Consider the following 17,107-nt stretch of genomic DNA (forward strand, 5'->3'; position numbering starts at 1 on the left):
ATTGACCTGTAAACCGGAGGCATCAAAGAAGAGTTTAAGCAAGTGACAAAGATTCTCACAATTATCAACTTTAGCTTTTCCAAATATAATGAGATCATCCGCGTACATAAGGTGAGATAACCTGGAACCCGCTACGTTAATTGCTTCAAAATTATTGTTATAGGGTGGATGATCAATAAGGCAGGAGAAAGCATCCATCACAATGCAAAAAAGATAAGGACTAAGAGGACACCCCTACCTCAGCCCAGCCGAAGAAGGAAAGAACCCTTCAAGAGCGCCATCAATGCAAAGAGAAAACCAAATATCCTCTATGCAAGCTTTAATCTAGTTAATAAACAAGCTAGGAAAACCTTGTTGTACCATCCTGGCTAAGAGAAAGTCCCTAGAAACACTATCAAAAGCTTTTTTAATATCAAGTTTAGCACAAAACAGGTTGGAATTAGAAGAGTTTCTAGTATGAAAGAGGATGTCATTGGCAAGAAGGATATTATCCATAGAAACCCTTTTTTGGATGAAGCCAGACTGATTATCTCTGATTTTTGCTATAATTTTATAGCATGTGTTACAAAGAGAGATTGGACGGAAATCTGTAATAGCTTCAGCATGACTGGACTTGGGAACAAGGGTGATGGCAGCAGTAGCCTTAGCCACTCGGGGCATATAATGATTGCTATGAAAAAATTTCACAGCATTACAGACAGTAGGTCCAATGACCACCCAGGTAGATTTATAAAAATCAAAGTTGAAGCCATCCGGGCCTGAAGAAGAATTGGATGCTCCAGAAAAAACAACCTTTTTAATTTCTGCATCGGTGAATGACATAGTTAATGAATGTAAAAAATCAGTCGGAATCACGTTACCAGCAAGAAACAAATTGATATCAAAGTCCGTCCGAGCCGAAGGGTTAAAAAGCGTCTGAAAATAGGAAATAGTATCCTGAATGGCTTCCGGATAAGAGCGCAGTGAGTCTAATAAAAGCGCATAGGGTTAATAATTATTAAAAAAAATTATAAAAAGCACTGCACAATTATTTATTTCAAAAAATATATATTATTCTTCACTGCATTTTTATTGTTCACTATTACGCTTTTATTGTTCACTGTTGCGTCTCTATTATTCACAGAAACAAAACTGAAAAATTATCTCTGCACATAATAATCTCTCCTAAAATTGAGCCCAGAGCAGGGTGACTGATATTTTTGTGTTGATTATTACCTTCCAAAGGCTGCATTATCTTCCAAGTTGGGATTTTCTTCGAGTTCAATCTCACAGCTGCTTATGAAGAAAGTAGACAATCGGTCCACAAGCGCTTATGAAATTGGCAGACAAAATGATTCAGATATCATTTCTCAAACAATAAAAGTAATGACTAATAAGCATTAAATGAAATAAATCACTACATGAAACTATTAAGCTTATCTTTCTCTCTCTTAGTGTCCAAAACACAAATACTTCAAAAACTTCTTCGAACCTGTGGGATAACATTAGATCTTGTATCAAGTGATTCACCAAGAAAAGCTAAGCTCCTGATTATAATTAAAAAAAAATGGTACAAAGTAAAAAACATCGAAGCTAATAAGTAGTTCTCTGAGATGAAGAGATATATAGGGTATTGCGAGGAACATTTAAAGTTCTATATGAAAATTTGTTGGAAATTTTAGGTTATCTCCGAACATGAGATCTCCTTGGTGATCTCCGCGAAGCATCAGCAGGGCTTCTGTTCTTTCCTTCGGAATTAAACTTTTCTTTTGTGTCAGCTCCAGACTTCTGCTTTCTCATCAGATCTTCAACATATCTTAGCCATAAAGCTTCCCTGTCTTTCCTTGGCATCTTCGAGTATCTGGGATCAGGCTTTAGAACCCGTTTAGCTTCTGACCATGAGTTGAGAAAGTTCTTCTCATTTTCTGAACTCCGGGCAGCTGAATCTGCTGTAAGGATTTCGGCTAATAGAACTCGGTAATCACGAGCGCATCGCTGGGAAAATAAAGAGAGATGATTAGGGTGAAACATGCCCTGCTACTGTGAGCAGCACAAAAAAAACTTTGCGACCACACATTAAGGCTTCGTTTGAGATGGCTTTCTTACTGCTTTTTTAAATAGCTTTTTAGAAAGCTGCTTTAAAAAGCAATAAGAAAGCCATCCCAAACGAGACCTAAGTTTAACTTGCAGGCTTGCAATGAGGCAGCGATGACCTTGTTTATCAAACAAAAATGCTGGATCACACAATCTTGAACTATAAATGCAACATATATCTATGCAATAAAAGAGATGTACTTTGACAAAAGCATGCCACTCAGTATAGCTGTCAAACGGAAGGGCAGTGAAATAAGAGAGATTATTCAGTGCGGACATCGGACACAGCTTACCATCTAGAAACAAATCATGTGCAGCCATGTAATCCAGTACCGAGCTCGGTACCGAGCAGAGTACCGAGCTGCTCTACCGAGTAGGAGGTGACATGGCGCATTTTCATTGGGCTCTGGACGGCGTTCGGCATCCGCACAAAATAATTCATCGTGAAATAGAGACTCTCTGGGGCTGTTTAATTCGTTTCATTTGGAGTGCTTGCAGATTAAAGCACTAAAAAGTAAATAACTCTGATTGCATGGCATTTACATCTTGCAGATGCACAAATGAATTGGCCCAAGAAATAAATTTTTACTTCCGTTAATGTGAAAAATGGTCTGATATTAGGATGGCACCACGCAGCCTGCGAGGCAAGGAAGGCAGTAGACATTACGCAGGTTGAGCCTTCGGCCGAGATAATTTTAGATCAAGGAAACAGATAAAGGTCTGGAGATGTCGCCCATGGGTCAAAGCAAAAGGTGCTTGCTCTATGGAAGAAATTTATATATAAGATAATCATTTGTGTCTGAGCTAACTGAGAGTCGTTGGTCAGAATGGATTCAGCTGCACTATATGTAAGTTTGTCTAACCAGAAAATGATCAAAACAAAATGGTTTGCGGAGACAAGTTTCAACTGACAAAAATAGACCCGGTCAACCCGATGACTTGGCTAGCAAGTGAGGCATAGCATTGCCCAACTTGTATATCGCCATAACTCATATATGTCAATAGTTTAAAATAGCATGGCAGCAAAAAGCACAGTGGGGAGAAGAGTGGTGACTATTGCAAAAGGTTGACTGCAAGTGACGAAATCTGTGACTACGTGTAGTTATGCTGCGAATCCCCATATTCTTAGCATATTTAGATTTTAAGTGAGTGTTTATCGTGAATCTTCTTTCACACTCTCTGATGTAACAGTAAGCTAATGTTTCACCAGATGGGATTTTAGGAATTTAAAAATATCAATATAGTTATGGAAATTGGTTACATTGTAGAATAGCAAGAACTTAAAATTACTTCAATCATAAAGCATAAACTTAAATGCTGTAAACTTTAAATCCACCACTTGATAGTTAGAAAAATTATCTTGAGTTTCCCTCACTCACGCTCTTTTAAAGGTCTTAGCGGAAGGAGAATCTCAGCAATCCTAACGATGCCATCAAAAGTGATAGAACACCAAGTGTCTTGATCCACGGAAAGTTAGTTGGAGGGGGAGACGCGGTTGGATGTCCGATAATTCGCCAATATCCTGAGGGTAGATGTTCTACGATAGAAGGTGCCAAGGTGAATAGGATGTGATTGACGTATTCTTCGAGGGAGTCGTCAACTTCCAAATTGAGGTCAAAGAAAGGGGATTGAAGAATATCCACTAAGCTTTGGTGGTCGTAGACGAATCCATGGTTACACTCGGGATTGGCCATGCACTAATAAGAAAGTCGGGAAGGGATGGCTATCTTCTTCTAATCTGGGAAGATAACTCATGAAAGAAGAAAGTTCAAGAGGGAGAGAGAGGGTCGGCCAAGGGAGGGAAGGGCTTGTTTTATGAAGTTAGGGTTTAGGGTTTGGAGTATGGAAATGCAACTAAAATCTAAGATTAATTTTCAGATTTAGTTTAATTAGGAAAAGGGAATTGAAATTTGAAATTCAAGTAATGGGGTAATTGAATTAGAGAAAGAGAGAGAGAAGAGAAGGCTTGTGAGAAGGGGGGGGGGGGGGGGGGGGGATGCATGCGGAAGGGGATTAGGTGGGAATTAAAAGCTTCCTTAATTATTATCCTAATTTAGGAATAAGATAATGATATCAAATCTAATTTAAAATTAAATTAGAGTTGAATCTAGGAACTTTCCTAATTTAGCTTTAGTTAATTTAAGAAAGTATTTGAAATTCAAATTTGAAATTCAAATTGAATTAATTCTTTCCCAAATTATTTAGGCTAATTTATGTAGGTAGTAATGATGATTGAAATCATCATTAAGAGGGAAAGGAGGGGAGTGGTCGGAGGCTGTAAGAGGGAGAGGAGGATGAGGGAAGGTTGGGGCTTGGGCTGGCGGCTAAGTGGAGGAGGTGGGGCTTGGGACCAGTGGCTAGGTGGAGGAGATGAGCTTGGGACCGGCGGCTTGGGGGGGAAGGGATGACCGGCGGCTTGAAGAAAGGGTGAGGGGTGGCCGACGGCCATATATATATATATATATAATTTTAGGATTTGTTTTGGGTTTGAGGCTTACACCTCAATTGACTTCAAAGCTTGCATTTTATCTCGCTAAGAAAAAACATCTCAATTTTCAAGTTCACCGATTTAAACCATGTTATTCACCATTAAAAAGTATGTCATAACAACCAGGATGAGTAGGGAACCACACAGCTAAAGGACAAGGAGATTTAAGTGCCCCTCGTCAAGAAACCCAAGCAATTAGCATTGTCGGCTTTAGTGGTAATTCTTGGGGGGCATGTCAAATCAAAAATTGCAATGTATCAAGAAAATCATTCGGCATGCATTAAACCTATTGGGGTAACAAGGTAGATAGTCTGGCAAGCGTGGAACTTGTTGAATCAATGTAGACTTTGCCTTAGAGTCTTATTATCATATAGGGGAGATGGCTCATCACGAACTTGGTCGACGAGTGAGTTGTAGTCCCAACTAGTCGTTCGCCATAACTGCTATGAAGTTCATGAGGTTGACTCTACATCCAATGGATGAAAGATGTCCGCATGTCCCTCATCGAGTGACAATTCAATTAGCATCAGTGGCTTTTTCTAGGGGATCCTGCGGACCAAGGCAAGCCTAACCTAAAGGTTGGGGTGATTTAAATAAAATAATAACATTGAGACTACGACTCATCAAGTTGGCCACTCTTATGGAGTAAGTGAGCCGAGCCGGCTGGAGAGCTCATTAACAAACTCGCAAGTCAAGCTTATCGAGCCACAAATTTGAGCTCAAACCTATATTCGAGCTCATATATTGAACGAGCACGAGCTCAGCCTGGCTCGGCTCGTTGAGCCACTCGATTGAATTAAAATATATTTTAAAAAAATTTAAATTAGCATTATATAATATATATTAAGATTTATAAATTAGTTCTATATTAAAAATTAATTTTAAACTAAAAAATCAAGCTCAACAATCGAGTTAAGCTTGTGCTTTCCAAACGAGCTCGAGTAATCGAGCAAAGATCAAACCTATAAATGTTTTAATGAGTCAAGCTCGAGCTCTGTAAGAACTAAACAAGTTTAGCTAGATTAGGCAATACTCGACTCGTTTACACCCCTAGCCGCTCTCATGAGAGACCTTCCAAAAAATTTGGTGTAACTTGACTCGTCATGTTAGTTGACTAAATTGGATAAGGCTGGCAAGTAAGCAACATGTCAAGCTGTGATTAGCCAACAAATGACAAATCTATGAAATATGTTGATTTGGTTAGTCGCCAATGTAGGCAAGAAATTAAAAAAATAAAGTAGAAAAATTCTTAGCGATTTGGATAGTTGTCAACATAAAAATGATAGTAATATTACAGCATTTTTAGAAGAAGTCGTGGTGGTATGCGGCTTCCAAGTGATCCCTAGCGACGATTATAACGATGGCGGCTGTGATGAAGGTGACGGACTGCAGGTCAAGCAAGGCGGTGATGGCTACGATGAGGAAGCTGCTGCAGCTCGGGGGTGTATGATAGTGTGATTTGTTTGGGGCTTTAGTTTAAAATTTAGGTAAGTTTTAAGCATATGGCTCACGTTAGTGAAGTGAGGCTGAGCTCAAAGCGGGCCTCAATCAAACTGAGGCGCATGTCTCATTAAAAAAACTCGAGCGACGTCAGCTTCAAGCCATTGAACCTAAAGAAAGGTCGACTTGAGAAAGCCCTTTTTAAGTTGATAGGAGAACTTTACTTACTAAATTTCTTGAGCAGCGAGAATCTTTCCTTAGATTCACGAAAGGAACCTATTAGCCACACGATGGAGATAAATAAAAGTCCACAGACTACCTAATTGACACTAGGGGTGTCAATTTCAGATCACGGGTCACGGGTCGGGTTGAACCCGAAACTGACCCGGCACTATTCGGGTCAACCCGAACCGGGTCGATTTTCCGGACTCGAAACAGACTCGCTTCGGGTTCGGGTCAACCCAACCCGACCCGAATGACCTAGTGCAAACAAAAAACTGCTGGTTCGGGTCCAGAAATGGGTCAAACTATTTTTCGGGTAAAAAAACGGGCCAATCTCGGGTCGACGGGTCAATGTCAGGTTTTCAGGTCAAAAACAGGTCAATTTTGAGTCAACGGGTCAACCCGAACGTAACCCGATTTTGAAACGGTTCAATTTGTTGAACCCGAGCCCAATCCGTTTTGGATTCGGGTCAACCAAAACCCAAAATTTTTGTGTTGAGTTCGGGTCAGGTTTTCAAGTCGGGTCCAATATTGACACCCCTAATTGACACTAGCAAGTCAAATTTGTTTGTGCTTCAGGGACAAAAGAATGTGCTTGTCGACTTTTCTCCATTAGGCGCCACCTTAAGTTCTCTATAAGCTTCAAAGTATTTTTCACCAAAATTGCATTGAGGTGGGCCTTAAGGCGAGCCTCATATTGTGTGTAATATTAAACAATGGCTTAGACAATGGAGAGCACCACTATATGATCTATATCTATGCAAGGGAATGACAACATTGATTGTCACGGTGAAGTCAACTTACAAATGTGTCTATGATTGTCAACATAGTGGTATAGGGTTTCCAGAAACTTAGTTTGCTTTTAGCACCAAAATATCTCAATGAGAATACAAAAAATGTGAATATACGATCTGAAAGGGAGAAGGGGAGGTACTCAAGAAGAAAAGAGACAACAATGGTCAAGCATCTAGCCCGAAATATTTATATGATTGGGAGAAGAAGCAAGGTCTAAAGATGTGGAAAGTGAACCATAGTAGTCATGTCCGTATTAAAGTAAAAAAAGAAGACAGGCAAAAGAAATGCCAAGACCACAATGTAGATGAAGAATACTCCACTAAATCGGAGAGGAAAACAAATGATATTTAGCACTAAGTCTCCCTAGATCACTCTATCCTCAACTTACAAAACTAGCCTCAACAGACATGCAACATGATTTTGAAAGGTGTTCTAAGTACCCGCATTTAAAAAAAAAAAAAGAGTACCCGCCTTAAGTATGCCTCAACAAAAGCCACCCAAAAGCCCCTAGACATAACATTTTTTTTGCCTGAACAAAGCTTATGCCTTTATCATTTGAGGCATATGCATGAGTGAATATCTAAAATTAATATTTACTTTTAAAAAAAAAAATTTGTTACATAAAAGAGAGTTTAAGATTTTAGGCATAGAATTTAGACAAATTTAGATAAAAAGAGCTGTAATTCACTTTCTTTTAAATTTCTGTGAAAGCCTTAAATTAACTATTTTTAACCAATTTTTTCTTTTCTTTTTATTTTAATTTTTCTTATATTGATTTTTTTATTTTAATTAAAATATTTTTCACATTTTTAGCTACTTTTTATTATCTTTGAAGTGACTTCACTTCACTTTTATTTTGATTGGTTTGTTTTTGTTTTCTTTTAGGGTTTAGGTAATTAATTTTCTTTTTTAACTGTTTATTTCTAATTTATAGCATATGAATTGTCATTAATTTTATGTGTGATTTTTATTCTTAATTAGAGGGTTATGACCCTATCCGCCTTGAGGCGTACACATTGATGGAACTTAGAAGGGGTTGAAAACGTCATGCAGATCCAGTGAGGCCATATTGATGCTTCAAAAAGATCTGAACACCAGGAGGAAGGGATGAACGGTTAGCAAGCTCCGAATTATCTAGTAAGTTTTCATACTCTCGACCACAAAATGCTTAAACTGGTGAACTAACCATCATATTTTAATTGGGTTGGTGATGTTGATTCCTTCTAGAACATGCTCCAAATCCAATCGATCAGCGTTAAAAATCGGTCAAATCAAATTTTTTATTTACTCAACACATGGCTGACTATATTGAGACTTGCAAAATGGGGTGTTACAAATTCAAGAACTAAAATAAAACACAAAAGTTATTTTTAAATGAAAATGCCTTACATAAAATTTTCACCCAACCAAACTACTCTTAAGCATGATTTATAATTTATTTGAAAGTAATTTGAAATGACAATTCGAGCCAGTTTCACCCAAAAGTCCAAATATAAAACTATCCAACATCCCTCAATAGATTTCACACTTTGTAGGAAATGAGCTAATTACTTGCCACGATTAGTTTTAACAAACATTTCTACCGATGCTAACCAAAAGTATTTACAAATATGTGCTGGCTTAGTGCTCCAGCATGTTGTACCAATAATTGAATTCAAAGTATATCTCAACTAAATATCAATAGAACATAATTCAGATGTAACTAAAAATGCACCTAGGATGTCATACCTTATGGTTATATCTTCACACTTGATTAAAAAACTTTGGAGTTCATTATTTTCAATAAAGTTTTTCTTAAATTTTAAAAATAAACTACTTCTCTTAGAGTACTACAGAGATTGTTGACCTCCCATGGTGAAACAAAAAAAATCAAATAAAAAAGGCATTAACCTGCTCTGCCCAATCCCACGTTGCACGTCGCGCACGACCTCCTCCCACGTCGCATGCCGCTCCCATGTCGCACGACGCGCTCGCGTCGTTAAATGGTCGTGAGAAAGAGGCCTTCGGCCTCGTTTTGCTCTGCTCTCTCTTGCTATCTCTCTCACTCTCCCCCGACGAAGTCCCTTCTTATAGGATCGGAAGTTACGGCTTTGATCGGAGGCAACAACGTGAGCTCGCGGCTGTGAAGACTGCTCCTTCCACAACTTTCCCTCCCGTCGGATCGGAGGTTCCGACATTTTGATCGGAAGCGACAACGTGGGTCACTCGCTGTGAAGCTAATTTTCTCCTTTTCCTGTGCTTCCCCGGTCCCCTGGTGGCTGGACGACTTCGCTCCTCCGACGTCGTCCCTTCCAGTCGATCGGAAGTTCCGACATTTTGATCGTGAGCAATGGAGGGAGCTCCGCTCGCTGTAAAGGAGACTTTCCGCCCCTTTGTTGTTGTCCGACTTCGCTTCTGGGACGACTTTCCTATCCTGTTTGATCAGAAGCAAAACAGGAGCTCGTTTGTAGTGAAGGTAGCTCCCCCTTTCAACGCACCTCTTTGGCCTAATCTTGTAAATCGGCCTAACTAGATAAGGGGGAGGAGTTATTATTATTATTATTATTATTATTTTTAATTATTTTTAATTATAAATTAATAACAATTAATTAAGCGTAATTACAAGCATGGTGGAAAGGGAACCCGGCGTGACACCTACGACGAGGTAAGCGAGCGACCCCTCAGCCCCCAAAGTTCTGTCCTCGACGTGTTCGATGAGCCAACTAACCACATATACACACTTTTCTTAGCGTGGTAGGAGGGAATTCGGTGCGACGCATACAATGAGGCAGGTAATGCCTAGTGCACGCTTTTCTTAGCGTGGCCGGGACAACTCTTAAGTACCCGTACGCGGCTCTGTACCTGCGGGGAAACAATTGCCTTTTCTCTTGCAACAGGTACCGGTAGAAGAGCCATACACGCTTTTCTTAAGACTTTATACGGCTGCGGTGTCCTCGAAAGAGGACACCTACCATACACGCTTTCCTCTGTACCTGCGGGGAAACAATTGCCTTTTCTCTTGCAACAGGTACCGGTAGAAGAGCCATACACGCTTTTCTTAAGACTTTATACGGCTGCGGTGTCCTCGAAAGAGGGCACCTACCATACACTCTTTTCTTAGCGTGGTGGGAAAGGCCCAGTTTTTCGTAACTTCCTCCTAAAAGGGGGAGACGCCGGAAGGCTGCCGAAATTTCGGGCGAATATCTGATTGTACTCGGACCTGTTTGAACTCAAAAGAACCTTGACTTGAATTCAAATGAGCTTGGCGCAAGGAGTTTTGACTTGAACTTGTATTCGGGACTCGAGTTGAGCATTAATGGCTTGAACAATTTGAATAACAACAAAGCATTTGCAAGTGTACAATAGAGAACTTATTAACCTGGATTTGAACCATAATTTGATAATCAAATTTAATGGATGTATAATTATTTTAATATCAATCATTAAATTTGATTATGCCAGTGGAGATTAATGAATGAATGAAGGACATTCATTAAAATCCCAAATAGAAATGAATTGTTAGTTCACTCATAAGCAACAATACAAGCTCTTAATGATATCACAAGGGCCATTGTGTTCACCCCCGCAGTCAACAACCCTTCAATGGCAGCCAGATGCATCGCCCTCTTGCAAGTGAAGATGTATAATACACATAAAATGCAAGTACCCACAATCTACTGTGGAAGGCCCCTATGCATTCAATTCTACAAGCAACAAAACTTCTTGCAAATATACGCAACGCAACGCATTTGAAGCACATACGAACTCCAACGAGATCAAATGCACCACACTTGCAAGGACAATAGATGGTTGCAAAATGCACATGTATGTCCTATATGCACTATTGGAATCTCCAACACAAGCAATAATGCCTGTTGATTGAAGAATGTGACATTGGAGATCAATAGTTAACCCATTGTCGTAAATAAATTGTGAACATCAAAGGTGGACATGATGCGGATGTAATAGACTCCTACGACAATCCCTACAAGATTGAGACAATAACACTACCACTTGATAGTGGAGGACCCGCCCCTACAAACAAGTGCAAATACATCGACCCACCTGAGATTGGTGAAAGGTGGATATGATGAAGGGGACAACGGCTCTTCGACAAACACTTCAGGGAGGTCGTAGTGGATACAATGGGTCACTGCAAATGAACATGAGCCACTTGTGGATAACAACAGTGTGTATATCGTAGGCACAACGAACCACTATGGGCACAAGTACAGATGTCACCTACGACAACGGTGACTAAAAGGTTGCAAAGTGTGTTGGGTACAAGGGCAACTCGATGTACGAAAAAGGACTCCCTGGCAGAAAGAAAGGGATGTTTGAACAAATTAGAACTAAACTTCCTAGTGTTCCAAAGTTTCTTCTTGGTCCTATCCTTAAGAAGAAAATAGCTCTGGTATCAATAGACACCAAAAATAACAAGTCTACTATATTGGTGATCCTGAAAAGAAGTCCCTTTTCAAAGCAGCAGTCACTGATTTCAAATTCTAGAAAGACTTCACTGGTGAATAAAAAAAGGGGAGCCAACATCAAGATAATGGGATGCCTCGTGACATCCTGATACCACCACCAGATTGGCAATTTCTATGCAAGCGGGCAGAAGACGTCTACAAATACTTTCAAAGTACCCCTACACGTGCACCGTAGTTTGTATACACATAGGTACACTAAAAGGGGTAAAAACAATCATAAAACCCGAATGGGCCCCGGCGAGCGTGTTATTGGTACACACGTGACGTCTAGGGATGCTGCGCGGGTCAATAAATTCGAACCCGATCCTCCTAGTAATAGGAGTCGACAAGGTTCAACGAATAACTACAAAATATCCCCAAACACCCGCATGGGCCCTGGCGAGCGTGTTATTGGTATGCACGTGACTTCTAGGGAAGCTGCGCGGGTCAATAAGTGAATTCAAGTTCAAAACCGATCCTTCTATGCGAATCAATAGGAGTCGACAGGGTTCGAACCTTCAAACAAATACACGGTTGTGGCGACCGGTGTATTTGTTTTTATAAATTCATATTAGGCCTTCGAGGCCTATAATCAAAATAATTCACTAAATAAAGGAATGAAGCCTATGAAACCCGATCCTCCTAAACAGGTAAATAGGAGTAGACAGGGTTCGAATCATCGGATAAATATGCGGTCATGAAATTGACCGGAATATTTATTTTATACATTCATATCAAGCCTTCAAGGCTTTTAACAAAGAAAATTCACAAATAAAGGCATGAAGCCCGAGAAACCCGATCCTCCATTGACAGCTCAATAGAGTTGACAAGGCTCATCCACAAAATGCAAATACTTTCAAATGAATGATCCCAAACACCCCGATGATAGTCGTGTTGAATGTGAATCTCAACCAGAGGGGTTAATCATAAGTATTTCAAAATGCCACTCAAATGCTTGAAAATCCAAAATTCCAAAGATCATCCAAAATCCAGAAATCCAAATATTTAAAAATTGAAAAAATCCATTCAAGCACTTAAAGCAAAATCATTCCACCCTCCGCAACAGTTTGTTGAGGTGGACAAATTAAAATTTACTTCAGCTCACAAAGAGCCAAATGCCTAGTCAAAAATATCACTAGGATTCATTCCCAAACAATCTCCTGCCAATAAGGATGTGGTACGTGTCCTCTAACCGGCGGTTTTGCCGCCAAATGGCACCGCAGGATAAACGGTTATGACCCTGAGCCCTCTGAACCAAGTGGTTTTGCCTCCAAATAGCACCACACAATACCGGTTATGGCCAGAGCCAATACGCTCCATATTGGCATCAAATCCTTGAGATATAAATCAATAGGATATGATCGATAGGGCACAAAGCCCTCTGTTAGCTAAGGTGGATTCAAATGTCCCCTTAGACAAACATTCACCCCAGGTCTACAAGGTCCCCTTGGACGAAGCAACCCATGGCTGCCGACAAGGATCCTTCTGTAATCGAAAGTTCTCTCTCGTTATCGGGAGGGGTAATTAACTATAGGGGCTTGCGCCTATAGGAAACTAAAACTCAGATCATAAAGTCCTCACAAAATGAGAGCGAAATCTCTGGGTAGTGTCTTATCTACAAATCCATCTGCCTTCCAAAATTTACCCCAAAACTTTTTCCGTTAAAACTCCCTCGCCAAAAGAAAAAGCAACAACAGTGAAGGCGGAGGCCGAGGCCGAATTTTCAGAGCCCACAGAGATGATTACCCATTTTTTAATTAGAAATACCGTATGTTTTAAAATTACTTATTCTTACATCATTTCACTTTATTTGAAATGACTAATTTCCATATTACTTTTTTACTATCATCAAAGTCCTAAAACAAAACTAAAATAAAAATTGCATACTGCTCTCAATTTGGGGCAGTTAAAGGACGAAAGGTGGATAACGTAATGGTACAAGTACATAGTAGCATATCTTGAAGATTGTGATGTCATTTAATATCCGTTTAACTCGAACAAGACAATCAACTATAAGGAAGAAACTTGACAGCTGCAGGTTGTAATAGAAGAAATATATTCCATGATTCATTATTCATACAACACACAGGATACATTTGCAGACCCATGCCACATTTTTTTTTTTTCCCCTAAAGATTAGTACAATTGGGACTTTTTCGTAGATTGGATGGCTACCAAATAAACATATGGTAAAATAGCATAGAGAAGGATAAACTGGCGTTGTTAGATAACTGTACACGCAGGAGAAATCTAAATGAATAAGACTTGGAAGCTCATTAATTTACCTCATATAAGTCTTTGATGTGATCTCGGAAAAGCTTTTCTGCATCAACTTGATTAAGATCAGGATTTGTAGCACGACCCTGAGGATCCTTCTCCAGCTTGGGCTTCGAATCAGTCCAGGAAGCCTAAGAATAAAATCATTGTCTAAGTGTCAATACAGTAATAAATAGAAATTTCTAAAGTTTATTTTACTATGGATGGAATTATCTGTATATGAAACAAAAAATTCTCCAACGCAAGTCCATGAAATACACAGTTGGAAGAGTAAAATCGAAAATAATGACACATTTTCATTCTTGAAAAGGGAATGACCCCTCTTCATTCAGTATCTGCATACATAATAGGAGCTTGTACGCAAGTGTATGTTGGTTAAGAAAAAAAATATAGATGAAAAAAACATATAAAAACATTTTCTTTGAGATAAACCCACATCTAGCAGTGGAAACTTTAACCAATATACACAGAAGAATGGCATCCCTGATAATATCATTCTTGCCTAAATGCTTCAAACATCATAAGAGGGCAGGCAAGGAAAAGCCAGTGCGTGCAAACTCTAGATTGGAAAAAAAAAATGGCACCAATCAAATATATATAGAAATGAGCTCATGCGTCAATAAATACCTTCAGATCTTTAATTGTCTCTACCAACAAGGCTTGATAGGAACTGACAGCCTCCTTCCTTCGAACTTTCAGCCTAATCCGTTCCATTTCTTGCTCCTCTCTTTCTTTTCTTTTCCGCATTTCCCGCTCTCTTTCCTTTAGCTTATCCTACACAAAAGCGGTAGAGCACAGCTCAAAACAATTTACTAAAACACCTCAAGTGTCAAAGCGCAATCATCCCCATAAACAAAAATCAGGTACATGTATTTTTTCAAAACTAGTCCTCTCTTTAAGACTTAACACAATTAGTACCTGCTCATCCTTTTTAGCCTTTGCAGCACGCTCTGCCTCGTGTTCCACTGCTCTAAGTTCAGCAATATATTCATTAAATAAAGCTTCCCTCTCTTCATGATTAACAGTCTTGTATCTTGGATCATTTCTCAAATTATCTTTCACCTATAAAAATGTCAAAAGGAAGAAGTTAGTGCAAATGACATAAAAATTGGATGGCTGAACAGACAAAGCTTTCAAAACAATCTATAGAAGCAGATCTAGGAGAATAGTTGCAAATCGTAGCAATCCTTAAACTCGGATACTTATATTGCCTGAAAAAAATCCATGCTCTTTAAGAGAAAAGTGCACACAAAAGTACCAAACATCACGGAACATTCATAATTTACTGACAATGAGAAACAATAAATGAAAAAGAACATGAATTGTCTAAGAAGCCAAACACGAGAATTGTTTGTTTTATAATTTCTTTGGTTATAAATGGAAAATTCAGCACCACACATGCAAGTAATAAGAGTAATTGTAAGGCCAATCTTGCATCCAGGGCAGCCAAGCACTACTATGAAAACAGCTCTAAGGAAAGATGGCTTTCTAATAAAGGATGGTCAATTTCCAAAAACATCACGAACATTAACAAGCATTCATGTTTTATGGCCCAAATCAGTAAAACCATGTTTTACAGAATCAAAGTCAAAATTGTCCAAGATTGAAGACCCTAAGTCATGATATCTAGGCATAATAGATTTACACAAGGTTTTAATTATAACCCAGTAAGATCCAAACCAGGCAATTCTAATCAGTTTAAAGGACGTCAAATCCAAAAATCTGTGATTTTTCATTTTTGCCTATGTTAGACCGATCCACTGGACCGGCTGGACCGGTCCAGGAGGGACCGGCTTACGGGCGAAACAACGGCATTGTTCCGCCAACTGCGGATGCCGCGTTAGCCGCCGAAGCAAACAACTCGCATTTGGAAGGATTTTTTAGGGTTTTGGGAGGGAAATTTGAATGTAGGGATTGTTTAGGGAATTCCTTTTGATTTGTATGCATTAAATAGTTTGTTTTCCTAGGGTTTGGATATCTTGAATTTGGCTGAAATTTGAGATCTCTTAGATTTAGGTTTTCTTTGGGCTCTAGCGGCGTCTAGAGATTTGGGAGAGATCGATCCTCCTCTCGAATTGAGGATCAAGTGTATCTTGCTATTTTCCGTATTCCTTTCATCAAATCATACAAGTTATCTACAATTTTTGTGATTTTTGTGCGGACTTTTGTGAAGATTTTCGCTGTTTTCCAAAGATTGATAGGAAATACTTGAGAACTACAAGTGTTTCCGGTTCTCAAGTGTTTCCGATCATATCCTTACCAATAGCCATAAGTTATATTATAAAAATGGAAACACTTATTGATGTTCAATTTCAAGACTAATATTGACTAATATAGGTCTTCATAACTTATAAATTGCATCTTATGGCTCAAAATTCATAGACACGACCAATGTGGAACATTCAGGTTTAACTCTTCATATAATTGATGTGGTTCAGGAGCACATTTTAAGCAAAAATACTCAACACAAAAGGATTTTGACATGTTTTTAATGGTATGAGATTTTTGAGTGTGATCATACGGACAAACAAGACATAGCTTTTGATGTTTATTAGCTTTAGGTAGACTTGAATTTGTCACCCTTAGGAAAATAGTGCGGAGGTTGGGTAGCTTTAACTGTGAAGATGTCAATTATTTCTTAGACTTTTTGAGTTTTTATTAATTTTTTAGAGGGTTTAATTTGGATGTGAAGGCATGGTTTTAGATAAAATTCCCCCAATCGAGATGATATGTGACAATAACCATCATTGGCAAGAAAGCTCGAAGAGAATTTAATGTAGATTTTAAGGGAGCCTTTTTATAATGATGATCCTCTTCAATTATATTTCTCTAAAAATCAAACGCATCATTAGGGATAAGGCTCAAAGTATGTCTCTTTGTGGTTAAGAGCTTTAATGATATCAATAACCCCTTTAATTATAATATTCTAACAAATGAATCCATCATCAAGGTAAACATTGTTTTGAGTGTTTGTCTTTAATTAATGGGGCATTTTGCCAGTGACCCTATCTTAAGTAATAGGATTTAATAAACAGGAGGCATGAGTATATTCATTGTTTGATAGGAGTTTTGTATTAGAATGTTATCTCCTATCATACATTTTTTGAGATAGAGGCACCAGTCAATAATGATTACATTAGTGATCTTCAACTACTTGGTAATTGATTTAGGGGCATTTCAACACATATATAGACTATTTCAATGATAATTTGCTATGATCATACACATCATCAGAGAAAACAAATTCAAAATTAGAGATGAGATCCAATTATTTGATATCTTCATTACAATCACAAAATTCTAAAACTATTGGAACATTATCTTTAGTCCACATTGTTGTAGCGTTTTTCAAACTAGAGAAGTT

General features: G+C 38.7%; 1 protein-coding gene across 3 annotated transcripts in view; it reads right to left on the minus strand.

The window, feature by feature from the left end:
* Window positions 1-1,384: 1,384 nt before the first annotated feature.
* Window positions 1,385-17,107, minus strand: part of LOC110102516 (pre-mRNA-processing protein 40C) — a 51,192-nt gene continuing 35,469 nt past the window's right edge. For all 3 annotated transcript variants that reach the window (XM_020830871.2, XM_020830874.2, XM_020830875.2), the window contains 4 exons: window positions 14,662-14,805; window positions 14,371-14,517; window positions 13,752-13,874; window positions 1,385-1,974 (listed from right to left, as the gene is read on the minus strand). In XM_020830871.2, coding sequence (XP_020686530.1) covers window positions 1,663-1,974; window positions 13,752-13,874; window positions 14,371-14,517; window positions 14,662-14,805 — 726 coding nt within the window. In that variant the 3' untranslated portion in view covers window positions 1,385-1,662. The remainder of the gene's footprint in view (window positions 1,975-13,751; window positions 13,875-14,370; window positions 14,518-14,661; window positions 14,806-17,107) is intronic.

The sequence above is a fragment of the Dendrobium catenatum genome, unplaced genomic scaffold, assembly GCF_001605985.2.
Source record: "Dendrobium catenatum unplaced genomic scaffold, ASM160598v2 fragScaff_scaffold_932, whole genome shotgun sequence".
Classification (NCBI taxonomy): Eukaryota; Viridiplantae; Streptophyta; class Magnoliopsida; order Asparagales; family Orchidaceae; genus Dendrobium; species Dendrobium catenatum.